This window comes from Pan troglodytes, chromosome 23 (assembly GCF_028858775.2).
Source record: "Pan troglodytes isolate AG18354 chromosome 23, NHGRI_mPanTro3-v2.0_pri, whole genome shotgun sequence".
NCBI lineage: Eukaryota > Metazoa > Chordata > Mammalia > Primates > Hominidae > Pan > Pan troglodytes.
Window position 1 is genome coordinate 43504863 of NC_086016.1, and position 15760 is coordinate 43520622.

At 54.4% G+C, this 15760-nt stretch overlaps 1 protein-coding gene across 4 annotated transcripts in view; it reads left to right on the top strand.

The window, feature by feature from the left end:
* Nucleotides 1–15760, top strand: part of ACO2 (aconitase 2) — a 60166-nt gene that overhangs the window by 42061 nt on the left and 2345 nt on the right. For all 4 annotated transcript variants that reach the window (XM_016939265.3, XM_063807926.1, XM_063807925.1 and 1 more), the window contains exons 4-15: nt 980–1072; nt 4465–4623; nt 4855–5005; nt 6613–6717; nt 7567–7658; nt 9314–9419; nt 11955–12112; nt 12330–12403; nt 12955–13066; nt 13971–14093; nt 14318–14473; nt 15393–15584. In XM_016939265.3, the coding sequence (XP_016794754.1) occupies nt 980–1072; nt 4465–4623; nt 4855–5005; nt 6613–6717; nt 7567–7658; nt 9314–9419; nt 11955–12112; nt 12330–12403; nt 12955–13066; nt 13971–14093; nt 14318–14473; nt 15393–15584 (1521 nt within the window). The remainder of the gene's footprint in view (nt 1–979; nt 1073–4464; nt 4624–4854; nt 5006–6612; nt 6718–7566; nt 7659–9313; nt 9420–11954; nt 12113–12329; nt 12404–12954; nt 13067–13970; nt 14094–14317; nt 14474–15392; nt 15585–15760) is intronic.

The following is a 15760-nucleotide window of genomic DNA, read 5'->3' on the forward strand; positions in this document are numbered from 1 at the left end:
CATTACCAAGAATTCAGCACTTCCGACAGTCAGACACCAGTCCAGGGGGCTCTCTCAGGTGTCGTCTAAGCCTGGGATCTCCAGCAAGTTATTTCAAAAAAAGCCTCGGGGGTTTTTGTTTTGTTTTGAGGCAGGGTCTTGCCCTGTCACTCAGGCTGGAGTGTAGTGGTGCAATCTCGGCTCATTGCAGCCTTGAACTCCTGGGCTCAAGTGATCTTCCTGCCTCGGCCCCCAAGTAGCTGGGACCACAGGTGCACAGCTAATTTTTATTTATTTTATTCTTATTTTTATTTTTTGAGACAGTCTCGCTCTGTCTTGTAGGCTGGAGTGCAGTGGCACGATCTCGGCTCATTGCATCCTTGTCTACCAGGTTCAACCAATTCTCGTGCCTCAGCCTCCCGAGTAACTGGAATTACAGGTGTGCGCTACCATGCCTGGCTAATTTTTGTATTTTTAGTAGAGACAGGGTTTCGCCATGTTGGCCAGGCTGGTCTTGAACTCCTGACCTCAAGTGATCTGCCTGCCTCAGCCTCCCAAAGTGTTGGGATTACAGGCGTGAGCCACTGCACCCAGCCACTGCGCCTAGGCCAGGGCCTGCCTCTGCACTGCTGGCCTCATCTGGGGACTTGAGTGCCACAGGCACTCTTGGCAATTATTTAGACCAGTCCCTTCTCCAGATAAGGAAACTGAGACCCAGACCAGGGCAGGGACTTGTTCCAGACCCACCACCCTGGCCAGGTGTCACAGAACTGGGGCTCCATCTCTGCTCCCCTGTCCTTCTCTCTGACACTGCTAGTGGAGACTGGGCCAACATCCAAGCTCTTTGGAATTATTTTTAGAAGGTCTCTAAGAGAGGGCCTGTCTCCAGTGCCAGCATTTCAGAGTCAGAAGGGAGGCTGATGGGGTGGGGAGGGCTTGGTGAGGGTCACCTGGACACAAACCATGTTGCTAACGCCCAATTATTGATTTGTCTCAATAGGACATCAACCAGGAAGTTTATAATTTCCTGGCAACTGCAGGTGCCAAATATGGCGTGGGCTTCTGGAAGCCTGGATCTGGAATCATTCACCAGGTAAAGCTGGGCTCAGTCTGCCGTCCCAAGGGCCCAAGCCAGAGAAGTATGTTCCAGGCCTATGGGGGGAGGGGGTTCGAGGCCCAGGGGGGCTGAGGGGAACTGGATGACATATCCATCAGCTCTTATGCTCTTCCTCCTTTGTTTTGAAACTGATTTTCATTATGTCATTATACGTGCTCATTTTCTGGGTGAGAAGTTAAAATAATACCTCCTAACCACCCAGGTAACCAGCATTTTAAGTGCGACATGTTTCTTTCCACATTGTCTTCTGGGCGTGTACTCAAGCATCTCTATTCCCGTAAACTCTCATACAGAACATGGTATTATTTTGTTTTTTTTCACAAGTGTCACCCCTTGTGGCATGCATCACTGACATTTGATGAGCCCATACTGTGTCTCAGGTACTAGGCTGAGCACTTGAAAGATATTCACCATGCCCTGTGAGGTAGGTGCTTTTACTATCCACACCCTACAGAGGAGGCAGCTGAGGCACAGAGATGTTAACGTTCTTGCCCAGGGACACCTAGCTGGCTTACTGTGGAGCCAGGCCTGTGGGCAGGAGGGCTGGTCTGGAGCGAGTGCCCCATGCCACCGTGCTGCTCTGCCGCCTCCCTCGCCCCCAGAGCTCTTTCTGCTTCTGCACGTGGCGCTCCTCGGATTTCTTTTTGGCTCCTTCATGGTGTTCTGTAGGGTGGAGGTACCATAGGTCATGTGGCCATGTCAGCCGGGGGCTCCTCTGAGGTGTCCCAAGGATGGATCTTCTTTTGGTGGACAGTTGGACAGTTTTGTCTCTGGAAGTGCAAGTGTGAACGTGTATATCCTGGGGAGGTGGGTGCTTCCCTTTCTTCCAAGGGCACTGTTAGGGACCACTGACCTAGTTTGTGTCCATTTACATCCACCCTGTATGTATGAAACCTGCCTCTTCGCACCTTTGCAAGGTGGCCCTTCGCCCCACCTCCATCCCAGACCTCACTGTCCTGGCCTCCTCAGGATGTGCTGAGTCAGGCTGTAATCTGACGCCGCACGGGCTCCCAGCACCGCCCCGCTCTGAAACCAGAGCCAGCAGGGGATCACTCCTCTGCCCTGCCCAACCATCACTCTTGCCAGGAAGGGGCTGCGTGAAATGGCCGTTTGCAGCGGCCCGTGGGGACTAGAAAGCCCCTCTCTGCAGCAGGGTTAGGGAGTCAGGTGGACCCAGCCTTGGCCTTCTGTTACGAAGGGCACTGCAATGCAGGTGTCTCCCTTTCTACCTCAGTACAAATGCCCAGGCCTTTATGGCAGCTCCTGGGCCAAAGTTTGGAGCCATGAGTGATGGCAGCTCACATCTGCCACCGGCTAGCTGCTAAGCATACAGCCTCGTGTGTTTGTTTCTTTAAAAAGAAAATGCCCAGGGGCCATGGGAGTACTTTGCAGCTTTACTTTCTTCCCGCCTTGATGTCACGTCTTCAGCAGCCTCAGTCCATTAGGTCCAACCCAAACCTGAACCCCTTTCCCTCCGGGAAGTGCCCTGGCCCCACTTGGCCCGCAGACCTTCCTCCACATCACAGCTTTCTGGTTCCTCTGTGGAGCCTCCCTGGCCCTCCCCGTGCCTGGCACAGTGGCTTCCAGTGGATCCTCTGTGGGATCTCTTCACATTATGTTCCCAGCATCTGCCAAGTGCTTTCTGCACTGGATCATGTGCTCTGTGGGGACAGGGACTGTGGCTTATTTATTCCTCTCTAGCTCTGGGTTTGGGACCAAGTCAGTACAGAGCAGGTCCTTAATGTATGTGTGTGTTGTGTGGATGGATGGCTGAATTTCCAGGTGTAGTTCTAGGCATTAGTCCTTCTTCCCAGCCCTCACCCCCATCTGTCCAGCCACACCCACAGACCGGGGAGCTCACTGTCACGGCCAGCGTCATCGTGACACCTTCTGCAGTCCTCATGTCTGCCTGACCTCTCCCCCTGGATGTGGACCACAAGTGTCTACACCGTGTAGACCACCCCGAATTCTGTGTGCCCAGCCTTCGTGGATCCAACTTTTACAAGCTTGAGGCTCTTTAGGGATGCACTAGTCTTAAATCCTCGTACGTGGCAGCATTGGCCAGTTCTTCGCAGCCAGGTCTTCCCTCTGCATCCCCAAGAGATGAGACCTTTGGACCTTAGAGTCTGCTGGGCAGATGCTTGTCCTGAGGCAGAGGCCCTGGGGTTTCTGTAAGATTTCTGGGAGCACTGGTGGGTCCTGAGAGTTCACAGAGCCTGTCACGCCTCTCATGTGTTCTTCCCCACATCCCCGGGTGGGGCACTAACTCCATCTGACTGATGAGCGGCAGAACCTCAGGTGAAGGCTCTTGCTGCAAAACAATAAATAAAAATGTTGCTTCCCGCAGGCACTATTCTGTGCCTCACGGACAGGATCTCATCCAGTCATCAGTGAACCAATGATGTGAGCACGATTGTTAGCTATTTCTTGATAGGGAAACTGAGCTCGGAGAGAAGTGACTTGTCGTCCATGGTCCCACAACAACTAGTAAATGGTGGGGCCAGACCTCAGACCCCCCGATACAGGACGCCTGGCTCAGGGCTTGCCAGGCAGTGTCCTGCAGCTTCAGGGGGCTAGTGCCTCAGAGGTGCCTAGTGCCTGGGCCACACTTGGGTGTTGAGGTGTTGAGCCTATACAACACCCAAGGTGTTGAGCACTTGGGTGTTGAGGTGTTGCTGCCTTTCTTACCAAATGTTTTGGGGGAAGTGCTCCCCCCGGCTGGGAGGAGCGCCTCAGTGAAGGGAGTACTGTGAAATGGGACAGGTGATGAGGCAGGGTGGCATCGCGCCTTGAGCAAGTCACATGGGTTCTCAGAGCCACCTCCAGATGCTGAAGTGGACGAGGCATCACCTATTCTTTGCAGTTGAGGAAAAGTTCATAGCTTTGTGCACCCACTGGGGCCCCAGCACTTCTTCCTCAGGGTCCTTGTGGGGCTGGAGCCAGCTCCTGGAAGAACCGCCAACCCCTATGAGAAGCCAGGTGGGGATGCTCCACACCCAGGATGAGGCCGGGCCTGGGCCCATCACAGGACAGTTTCTCTGGTTCTTGTCACATCCTGGGGTCATGGTGGTATGGGTGTTTGGTTACTGTGCTACAAATGAGGAAACTGAGGCATGGGGCAGCATTCAAAGGCCCAAGACATATAGCAGGAACTATCAGAGCTATTCAAGAGCCCAGGCCACCTGTCTCCCAAGGCTCTGGCTCTTCTTGGCCACCCTGGAGACGGCCTGGATTAAATGGGGCTGCTCCCACCAGTTCCATCCTGGGAGAGTGGCTGGACGTGGTTGGGAGGCCCCGGGTCAGTGGGGCCATTTTTTGGTATTCTCGGCTGAGGGCTTCTAAATATAACATCTTGGATTATTTTTCAGATTATTCTGGAAAACTATGCGTACCCTGGTGTTCTTCTGATTGGCACTGACTCCCACACCCCCAATGGTGGTGGCCTTGGGGGCATCTGCATTGGAGTTGGGGGTGCCGATGCTGTGGATGTCATGGCTGGGATCCCCTGGGAGCTGAAGTGCCCCAAGGTGAGGGTGGGGAGGGACTCATTCTGGGCTGGCTGTGGGGTGGTGGTTGGTGGGGATGAACGGGAGACGGTGGGACCCAGGAGGGAAAAGGGAACAAGTTAGACTCGAATCTTCTGGGAGGGAGGTAGAGACCAATAAGCAGCAATGTGAATGGCAGCAGGGCCATCCTGACTTCGTGGCTGGCACAGGCACACACGGCCTCTCACAGCCACCTCGCCCCCTCCTGTCCAGGTGATTGGCGTGAAGCTGACGGGCTCTCTCTCCGGTTGGTCCTCACCCAAAGATGTGATCCTGAAGGTGGCAGGCATCCTCACGGTGAAAGGTGGCACAGGTGCAATCGTGGAATACCACGGGCCTGGTGTAGACTCCATCTCCTGCACTGGTGAGGAAGGCGGCCAGGCGACGTGGCCCCTACCCTGTGCTGGGCCTGATGGGTCTCCAGTTGGGAGTAGAAGCGGTGAATGGCCTTCACTTGAGAATCTGTCTGTTCCATTTGGGGACTTGGGATAGACAGAGGTAGAAGGAAAATTGGAGACAGCATTAGAGATTGTCTAGTCCACACCCTCATTAAACAGATGAAGAGATTGAGATACCTGTCGAGGCTGCCGGTGACTTCCTAACTGTGTGGCCACACACAGTTAGGAGCCAAGTCAGCTTCTGCTGCTGGGCCCAGGCCATAGCACTAGGCCACCTTGGGTGATCTAGACGAATCCAGAGAGGACAGAGGCAGTGGTGGGAATGGGCAGAGCCAGGGCTTCATTCATGAAGCAGCTGCAGGCCCACATCCTCCCTTCGCTGAAGTTCGAGCCTCACTCACTTCCCTTGGATTAGAGATCGGTGCCTGTCTGCCTCCAAGACCAGGTAGGAGCCAGCTGCTCCCTGCCTGTCACTCCTGGTGACCTGGCCTGGATGCCTGGTCCTCAGAAATCCAGGGAGATTTGGAACAGTCCAGACTTCCCAGGTGCCTTCCTGTGCTCCCTGGCAGCCCTGCAGAACTCTGGTTCCCCTGCAGTGATGGGGGCTCACTCCTGCCACGGGACTGCTCAGTCAGGACGTTGGTAACAGGCCCATACCTCCGTCCTAGTGGCTCCTGAGGCAGGTGGCCTGGTAGCAGCTGCAGTACCTGTGAGCCCCACCAGTTCTGTGACGCTTTGTGGTCCAGACAGTGTGTATCATTTCAGTTTTGTTTTTGTTTTTGTTTTTTGAGACGGAGTCTAACTCTGTCGCCCAGGCTGGAATGCAGTGGTGCAATCTCGGCTCACTACAACCTCCGCCTCCTGGGTTCAAGCAATTCTCTGGTCTCAGCCTCCTGAGTAGCTGGGATTACAGGTGTGCACCATGATGCCTGGCTAATTTTTTTGTATTTTTTTTTAGTAGAGATGGGGTTTCACCATGTTGGCCAGGCTGGTCTCAAACTCCTGACCTCAGGTGATCCACCCACCTCGGCCTCCATCACTGGAAAACTTGAGACACAGAAAAGTGTCTCCACCATGGTATGGCTAAAGGAGGGCAGGCCACCAGGCAGACAGACCAAGATCTGAATGTCAGCATCTACCTTTATGTGCTTTATGGCATGACCTTGAATCTCTCTGAGCCAGTTCCTCCCCTGCCAAAAAGAATAGCAACTGGGCAGTGTCTGGTCAGGTCAGCCTACAGTACGTGGTGCCTGTTCAATCTCTTGGGCGACAGTCAGGCCCCAAGCTTGCAGCTCAGTGTGTGGGGGCTGAATCTTCACCTGAGTCCTCTTCATTCTACCCAGCAGCCACCCTGAGCTGGGGCCCTGAGCTCTGATCCCCATGGCCTCCCCTCACCGGCCCAGGTTTTTACCCAGGGCCTCAAGGGATGAGTCGGCCCGCTGTCACCACATCTCTCTGAGTGGGAGGAGAAGCAATGCAGCTCCCTGGTGTGAAGATGCAGGTGGCCGCGTAGCAGGTGCGTGGGACCCTGGCCCGGCCACCAGCCAATGCCCGGGGCTCTGTTGCTCCACAGGCATGGCGACAATCTGCAACATGGGTGCAGAAATTGGGGCCACCACTTCCGTGTTCCCTTACAACCACAGGATGAAGAAGTACCTGAGCAAGACCGGCCGGGAAGGTGAGCTGGCAGGGGCAGGCCCGTGTGGGTGGAACAGTCACATGCCCGCTCCTCCCCAAGACAGAGCTATGCCTTTCCCTGTAGGGCAGGGGTTCTTAACCCATTGTCTCCAGACAGGCGTCCGAGGCTCTGAGAAAGCCCTGAAGAGGTGCAATATGTTTCTAAGTAGATTGTCTGGAGCTCTCTCCAGCTTCTCAAAGGGCCTGGCGTCTGAGTTCAAAATAGCCCCACCTCAGGATGGGCATTTCATTTTCCCTGAAAGGTGGCTGAATGCCCTCCCTTCTCGGCCTGGTCCCTGCTGCCCCCTACAGGAAACTCCGGAAATGGCAGGGATCGCTTCTGTTGATAATTCCTGACCTAGCAGGGGAACATTTGGAAGGAGAACCACTTTCCCAGCCTCCCCTGACAACTTCCCTGAGGCTCTAGCCTGGCTTCTTTGGAGCTCAGAGGGCATTGGCACCTGTGAAGGGTGGTGCGTTGTGGGAGTGAACGAGGAGCCAGAGACCAGGGGCCATGGGGAGAGCCGTAAGCACGTGGAATCCTTGGAAGGCTCCTCCCTTTCCTTATTGAGTGACTGCTTCTTCAAAACCCAGCTCTTCACTTCCAGGACACCCTCCCCGGCTCTGAACCTTAGCTGGCGCTCCTCCTCTGTGTCTCCGTGTCCCTGACAGCTCCTGCACTAGGGTGTGAGCTCTGTAAGGGCAGAGACAGCAGCCTTGGTTTCTTCATTGGCCTAGTCAGTGCCCAGGGCGGGCCTGGTGTTTGGCAGGTGCTCAGGTGGGTGGTGAGTGAACTCTCAAGAACAGTTTCTGTTTCACGTGCTCCATCCCCGTCCCTTGTTGATTTCAGACATTGCCAATCTAGCTGATGAATTCAAGGATCACTTGGTGCCTGACCCTGGCTGCCATTATGACCAACTAATTGAAATTAACCTCAGTGAGGTGAGGAGACAATTAATTGGGTTCAAGAAGTTTCTGAGAGTAGTGGGGAGCAGGGCGGGTCCTGCCTAAATACTCATTGAGGGCCGGGCGGTGGCTCACAGCTGTAATCCCAGCACTTTGGGAGGCCAAGGCGGGTGGGTCAGTTGAGGTCAGCAGTTCAAGACCAGCCTGTCCAACATAGTGAAACCCCGTCTCTACTAAAAAAAAAAAAAAAACCAGCCTGTCCAACATAGTGAAACCCCGTCTCTACTAAAAAAAAAAAAAAAAAAAAAAATACAAAAATTAGCTCGGCATAGTGCCATGTGCCTATAATCCCAGCTACTCAGGAGGCTGAGGCAAGAGAATCGCTTGAACCCGGGACGCAGAGGTTGCAGTCAGCCGAGATCGCACCACTGCACTCCAGCCTGGGCGACAGAGCGACATTGTCTCAAAAACAAAACAAGAAAAACCTCAGGGTGACTCGTGGGCCCCTGGGTCCCCAGTGTTCCTGCAAACTGCTTCCTGAAGCAGCCTGGAGCGGTGGGTGGGGAGGGGGGAGACACAGCCATGGGGAGAGCAGAGGTAGCTCTGGCTGCTGAACCAGAAGTGGATGTCAGTTTGCCACCAGCTCAGCTTTAGGAGAAGCCAAGGTTTCACCCTGAAGGGTTTTTGTTATCTGAGTTCAGAGGGCAAATCCCAGCAGGGTTAGGCACCCTGAGACGCACAGATCAGAGCAGGTGTTTGCAGAGCCAGAGGAAGGGCAGGCTAGAGGATCCCGTCTGCAGGAGTTCACACCTCGGCTCTGCCACTTAAGTTGTGTGGCCTTGGTCACGCACTTAGCCTCTGTAGGCCCCTTGCTCCATCACGTGTGGAACCTACAGCAGTCGTGAGGATTGAATGAATTCATGTAACTAACACTGACGGAGGTTTACTGCATGCTGGGCACATAGCTGAGTGCCTCGCATTTACTGATGATTATGATATGTAAAGCGTCTGGCCTTAAGTCCATTTTTGTCATAAGATTCCAAAAGCGGCCGGGCATGGTGGCTCACACCTGTAATCCCAGCACTTTGGGAGGCCGAGGCGGGCAGATCATGAGGTCAGGAGATTGAGACCATCCTGGCTAATGTGATGAAACCCCGTCTCTACTAAAAAAATACAAAAAAATTAGCCAGACGTGGTGGCAGGCGCCTGTAGTCCCAGCTACTCGGGAGGCTGAGGCAGAAGAATGGTGTGAACCCGAGAGGCGGAGGCTGCCGTGAGCCAAGACCGTGCCATTGCACTCCAGCCTGGGCAGCAGAGCGAGACTCCATCTCAAAAAAAAAAAAAAAGATTCCAAAAGCAACATCGAATGGGAGATAATGAACTTAGGAAGCTGACAGCCTTGATCCATTCCATGCCTCTGCTGTCTCCTAGCTATGTGACTTCAAGCACAGCATGTCACTTCTGAGCTTCAGTTCTTTCATCTGCAGAGCTGAGCCCAGCCTTGCAGGGCTGGAGGGAGCCCGGGAGCGGGTGTGTGCAGAGCCAACTGCTCAGTTCTTCCCTGTGATGAGGTTTCAGTCAAGAGAAAGTCGTTGGCCTCTCTGTGGGGACGTGGTGAGGCAGTGAAAGAGACTGTCCCCGCTTCAAGGTTTCTTCCCTCCTTTCTTCTCCTTGCATGTTTGTTTCTTCAGCTGAAGCCACACATCAATGGGCCCTTCACCCCTGACCTGGCTCACCCTGTGGCAGAAGTGGGCAAGGTGGCAGAGAAGGAAGGATGGCCTCTGGACATCCGAGTGGGTGAGCACCTTCCACCCCATCTGTTTAGCAGGTCTCAGGGCCAGTGGCTCTGCCCAGGACTGTAGACAATCACCTATGCCTACTGTGTGGCACTTTCTAAGGTGGGCAGTTTCTGAAATGGGTTTATTATTGAAAAATTACTTTTTCGGCCAGAAGTGGTGGCTCATGCTTGAAATCCCAGCATTTCAGGAGGCCAATGCAGGTGGATTACTTGAGTCTAGGACCAGCCTGGGCAACATGGAAAAACCCCGTCTCTTAAAACAAAATGCAAAAATTGGCCAGGGGCAGTGGCTCACACCTGTAATCCCAGCACTTTGGGAGGCCGAGATGGGTGGATCATGAGGTCAGGAGATCGAGAACATCCTGGCTAACACGGTGAAATCCCATCTCTACTAAAAATACAAAAAATTGGCCGAGGGTGGTGGCAGGCACCTGTAGCCCCAGCTACTTGGGAGGCTGAGGCAGGAGAATCGCTTGAACCCGGGAGGCGGAGGTTGCAATGAACCGAGATTGTGTCACTGCACTCCAGCCTGGGTGACAGAGCGAGGCTCCGTCTCAGGAAAAAAAAAAAAAATTGGCCAGGTGTGGAGGCGCATGCCTATAGTCCTGGCTACTCAGGAGGCTAAGGTGGGAGGATCACTTGAGTCCTGGAGGTCAAGGCTACAGTGAGCCGAGATGGTACCACTGCATTCCAGCCTGGGCAACAGAGGCAGACTCAAAACTGCAGACTCAGGCAACAGAGCCTGTCTCCAAAAAAAAAAAAAAAAAAAAAAAGAAAGAAAAGAAAAATTGCTTTTTCTTGGCAGAAAAGAAAAATATGTTTATTGTAGAGAATATTCACAATCAAGAAGAATTTTTAAAACTCCTAATCTCAACCCCCAGCCAGGAGCAAGCTCTTAGAGCTCTTGGAGAGGTGTGCTGTGTTTCTGTGTATTGTGTGCATAGATTTTCCTGTTTTACATTTTATATCACCCTTGCTGCTTTATGTGACTTTTCATGCTTTACACATGCAGACGCCCTGGCATGCCAGTCACTGGCATCTGCTGCTGCTGGGTACAGTGTGGCTGTGAAGAGCATGGATCCTGGAGCCAGATGGCCTGGGCTTGAATCCTGGCTCTGCCACCTAACAGCTGAGTGACCCTGAGCAAACTACTTCACTGTCTATGTGTGGGTTCCCCATCTGTAAAACAGGAGTCATGATCGTACTGACACCTTTGAAGGTGGTGTTGGGCCTATTGCTGCTATCACCAATGAGAAAAATAAATAAAAAATAAAGTTGTCTGGAGAAGTGACAATATGTGAAAAGAGATTTCTATACCATCTGGCCGAAAATAAGGGCAATATAATGTGTTCACCCTTATTCATTGAAGTAATTTTAAGAAAAAAAATATTTGGTGGTTTAATAATTAGAAAGTAAATTACTAAATTAATAAAAGAAACTATCTTGGCTGGTTATATTGGCTTTCGCCAGTAATCCCAACCCTTTTTTTTTTTTTTTTGAGACAGAGTCTTGCTCTGTCACCCAGGCTGGAGTGCAGTGGCGCAATCTCGGCTCACTGCAGCCTCCGCCTCCCAGGTTCAAGCAATTCTGCCTCAGCCTCCCGAGTAGCTGGGACTATAGGTGCCCGCCACCATGCCTGGCTAATTTTTGTATTTTTAGTAGAGATGGGGGTTTCACTGTGTTAGCCAGGCTAGTCTGGAACTCCTGACCTCAAGTGATCTGCCTGCCTCGGCCTCTCAAAGTTGTGGGATTACAGGTGTGAGCCACCGCGCCTGGCCAGTCCCAACACTTTGAGAGGCTGAGGCAGGAGGATCATTTGATCCCAGGAGTTCAAGAGCAGCCTGGGCAACATGGTGAGACTTTGTCTCTACAAAAACAATTTATTGAATTAGCCAGGTGTGGTGGTACTCACCTGTGGGTCCCAGCTACTCAGGAGGTTGAGGTAGGAGGAGTTGCTTGAGCCCCAGGAGTTAGAGACTGCAGTGAGCAAGCCTTGACTGTGCCCTTGCACTCCAGCCTGGGCGACAGAGCAAGACCCCATCTCAACAACAACAAAAAGAGACTGTCTAGACAGAAAATGCGATGTTATTCAGGTTTTATAGACTTTTTAAAAAGAACTCTTATTGCCCTGATTATAAAACAATCTTTAAAACCCAGAAAATACTAGAAAGTATAAAAGAAGAAAATTAGCATCTCCTGTCAGCCCCAGCCCATCAAGGATGGCTGTTCGTGTGAGCCCTCTGACGTGCCTACACGTGTACATGATATTGCTGTAAAAGGGGTCATAGTCCTAATGTGTTCAGCATCATGGCCAATGGCTACAGCATCTTTCTTCAAATGACGCCACGTCATGAGTAGCCTGTCCTTTATTGTTGGATATTTCGGTTGCTTGCAACTGGTCTCTGTTAAAAAAGTCTCTGGCCCAGCCCAGATGGTGAACTCTTTTGGCCAAGTCTGGATAATTTGAGGTCAGGTGGAGACCTCTGCTCACTGTCTCCTCCTGACCCTTAACCCCACCACCCACAATGCACCAGGTCTAATTGGTAGCTGCACCAATTCAAGCTATGAAGATATGGGGCGCTCAGCAGCTGTGGCCAAGCAGGCACTGGCCCATGGCCTCAAGTGCAAGTCCCAGTTCACCATCACTCCAGGTTCCGAGCAGATCCGCGCCACCATTGAGCGGGACGGCTATGTGAGTGCCCATATCCCCCTGCCCATCTCCCCCACCCCATGCTGAGTAATGCCTCCAGGCGGCACAAGCCCAGAGGCCTGTTGGGCCGGGGCTGGGGCAGGTCCCAGTGGCTGCCCTGGGGTTCCAGTACAGCACTTCGTCCTGCAGCCACCACATCACCCCTTCCCATCAGACTCTCACCCACCCTTGACATTCTGTCTTCCTCTCTCCCTGGCAGGCACAAATCTTGAGGGATCTGGGTGGCATCGTCCTGGCCAATGCTTGTGGCCCCTGCATTGGCCAGTGGGACAGGTAAGAGGCGTATCTTTTGACAGGACAGCCCCTTGTGCACAGGGTACGGAGCCCCAGAAGTTGGAGGGGGAATTATTGGGGTGGAGAGAAGAGACTCCAGCCAAGGTCTCTAGCTCCAGGGACTCTTGCCCATTAGAAGCCTCTGGCAGACATGCCTGGGAAGAGGGGCTGGGTGAGGAAGGGCCCTGCAGAGGCACTGGGGGGCCACTTGGCTGAAGCCTGGGCTGGCAGGAGGAAGCCAGCGCGGCCTCATCCTGACGGACACAGCAGGAGCCATTTGGGAGGAGGCAGTGCCCCAGGTCAGGAAACTCAGGCCTTGAGCAAGGCCTTGCCTCTGGCTTATGTGTGGTTGCAGGCTGGGCCCAGTGATCCTGAGGTTCCCTTCTGCTCTGCGCGTGGCCCCAGGAGGAGGCAACCCTGGCAGGGCCTCTTCATTTTCCCTCGGTAGGAGCTAGGCTGGGCTGCGCCACAGGAACCCAGCTTATCTGTCCTCAGGACAGGCCAGGTGACAAGGCCAGATATCCCTAACCCTGATCCCTCTGACCTGGCAGGAAGGACATCAAGAAGGGGGAGAAGAACACAATCGTCACCTCCTACAACAGGAACTTCACGGGCCGCAACGACGCAAACCCCGAGACCCATGCCTTTGTCACGTCCCCAGAGGTGAGACTGCCCAGCTGCGCACGAGCCTGGGATGGCCTCTGGGGGCCCCTGGCGGGTCAGAGGAGGAGGCAGGAGGAGATGGGGACTGGGGTCATCCAAGTGGTAGCCAGGAGCTACAGGCCTTCCCAGCCTCAGGCGCATGCTTGGTGCTTCCTGCCTGGGGCTCCCTGGGTCGTGGGATTATGAGATATTTATACAGTGGTTTGTGCTTATGAGCATGGAATTTGGAATCTCACTCACTGCCTAGGACACATCCCAGCCCTGCCTCTAACTCGCTGTATGAGTGTGGCCAAGTCACTTACCTTCTCTGTGTCCCCGTAATCCTCGGGATTACCTGGGAAAGTGCGTGGGACACATGCAGTTTCCAACCCCAGGTAGGAGTTCCACAAAAGCGAGGCCTTTGCCATTGTTCCCGTGGCCAGAGTGAGCCTTGCCCTTGGCGGTATTCAGCCCTGGCCGTGACTGGCACATGGCCAGGCTCTCTTGACTTGGTTGTTTATCTGCGTGTTCTACAAATACTTCTTGCTAAATGGGTGAAGGAATGGCCCCTTCCATGTTTTTAGTGTCCTGCGCACTGAGCAGGTTTGCATCATACCAGCATTTCTGCGCCAGGGCCCCCACTCCCTCCAGGATAGCTGTGAGGAGAGAGAACAGCACTGCCGGCCCGGCCCTGCAGGGATGGGAGAGGCCGCACTGCCCTTGGCTTCCTGAGTCCTCTGCAGGCCCAAGGCCCCGTGGTCCCAAAGATCGTCCTGCAGCTCTGGCCTCTGAGGAACACAGGGGTCTGGGAAGAACATGGAAATTTCCTGGGTTCCTTTCTCAGTTTTGGCTTAGGCTTTTGGTAGGTGCAGGAGACAGGAGTGGCGATTGGTGCTGACCAACAAACTGGCCACCTCCATTTCAGATTGTCACAGCCCTGGCCATTGCGGGAACCCTCAAGTTCAACCCAGAGACCGACTACCTGACGGGCACGGATGGCAAGAAGTTCAGGCTGGAGGCTCCGGATGCAGATGAGCTTCCCAAAGCGGTGAGCGCCCACGCCCCCTGCTTGCTGGTTGCTGTGTGGCCACGGCACTTCCTTCTCAACCTCACAGCACCTCCTGTGCAGGCAGGGAGGGCGCTGCTAGTGAGAAGGAAGCAGCTCTGTTCCCTGGGAGGGGAGGTGGGGCCCGGGGAAACTTGCCTTCTGAGAGTCTGTCCTTGTGGGAACTGAGGACTCAGCACCCCACGCATCCCCATTCCCTGCTGCAGGAGTTTGACCCAGGGCAGGACACCTACCAGCACCCACCCAAGGACAGCAGCGGGCAGCATGTGGATGTGAGCCCCACCAGCCAGCGCCTGCAGCTCCTGGAGCCTTTTGACAAGTGGGATGGCAAGGACCTGGAGGACCTGCAGATCCTCATCAAGGTCAGCAGCATGGGGACGGCAGGACAGCCCCACCCTGCCAGGGCCCCCCGTCCCCTGAGCATCGGGAAGGGCCATGAACCTGGAGGAAGTGAGCAAACAGTCAAGACACAGGTGGGAGATGGAAGGGAGGTTTGGCTGCAGAGCAGAGAGGGTATCGCAACACAGTCCAGCGTCCCCCTTCTCTGTGGCCCGGAACTGGGCAGAGCTAGATCTGGCCAGCCTCCGTCTGGGGCCCTCAGCCATCCAGCAGCAGCTGATCAGAGCCACCTCCAGTGGGTGTGGGCAGGTGAGTACAGCTCAGGCTGGGCTGGGACGGTGTGTGTGATTGCACAGCAGGCTCCACACCTGGCACGTCCACACAGGCTCTGGAAGCCATGGACAACTCCTGCCCCCACAGTTGGGCACCCGTGGATATGGGATGGCTTGTGTTTGGCACCGACCAGAAACAAGCCTTTTTGGTGTGGCCAGAGGCCTCCAATCTGTGTCAGATATTAATTTATGCTGCTTATTAAGGGGTCTCCAGGCACCCCTGTGACAGAAGAGACTAATCAGTCATCAGCCAGGACCCAGGCATGTCCTGGGCTCCTGTGTCTGGCATGAGGTCTGTGGCTGATCTTGCAGCCAAGGCCTGAAGGGTGAGCGAACATTGACCTGTCCCAACTTTGGGCGGCCTCTGCCCCATAAGGGAGACTGAGCAGCCAGAGGCCTTTGAGGGGATGAGTGGTGGCCTGGCCTGAGCCCATGTGGCCTTAGGGTGGAAGCACCAGGACCACAGAACACGTGTCTGAAGACTTGCCTGCCTCTCACCCCTCTGTCACCCCTCCTGGGCCGCGGGGCCTGCTGCCTGCCTCTGGAGGGCTTGTCATCCACCCCTCCAGGGCCATGCCCTGACCTCTGTCCTCTCTACTTACCACCCAAGGTCAAAGGGAAGTGTACCACTGACCACATCTCGGCTGCTGGCCCCTGGCTCAAGTTCCGTGGGCACTTGGATAACATCTCCAACAACCTGCTCATTGGTGCCATCAACATTGAAAACGGCAAGGCCAACTCCGTGCGCAATGCCGTCACTCAGGAGTTTGGCCCCGTCCCTGACACTGCCCGCTACTACAAGGTGGGTCAGAGTTGATAGGGGCAATGCCAGTGGTCACTCCTGAAGGGGCCTGCAAGGCAGGTGCAGGGAGGACATTAGGGGAGTGGAAACTGGGAAGGAGGCCGACCAAGCCCAAAGGGGACTGCTGTGGAAGGGAGGAGAGGCCTGCAGCCCCTCCCTGTGGCTGAGAGGGCATG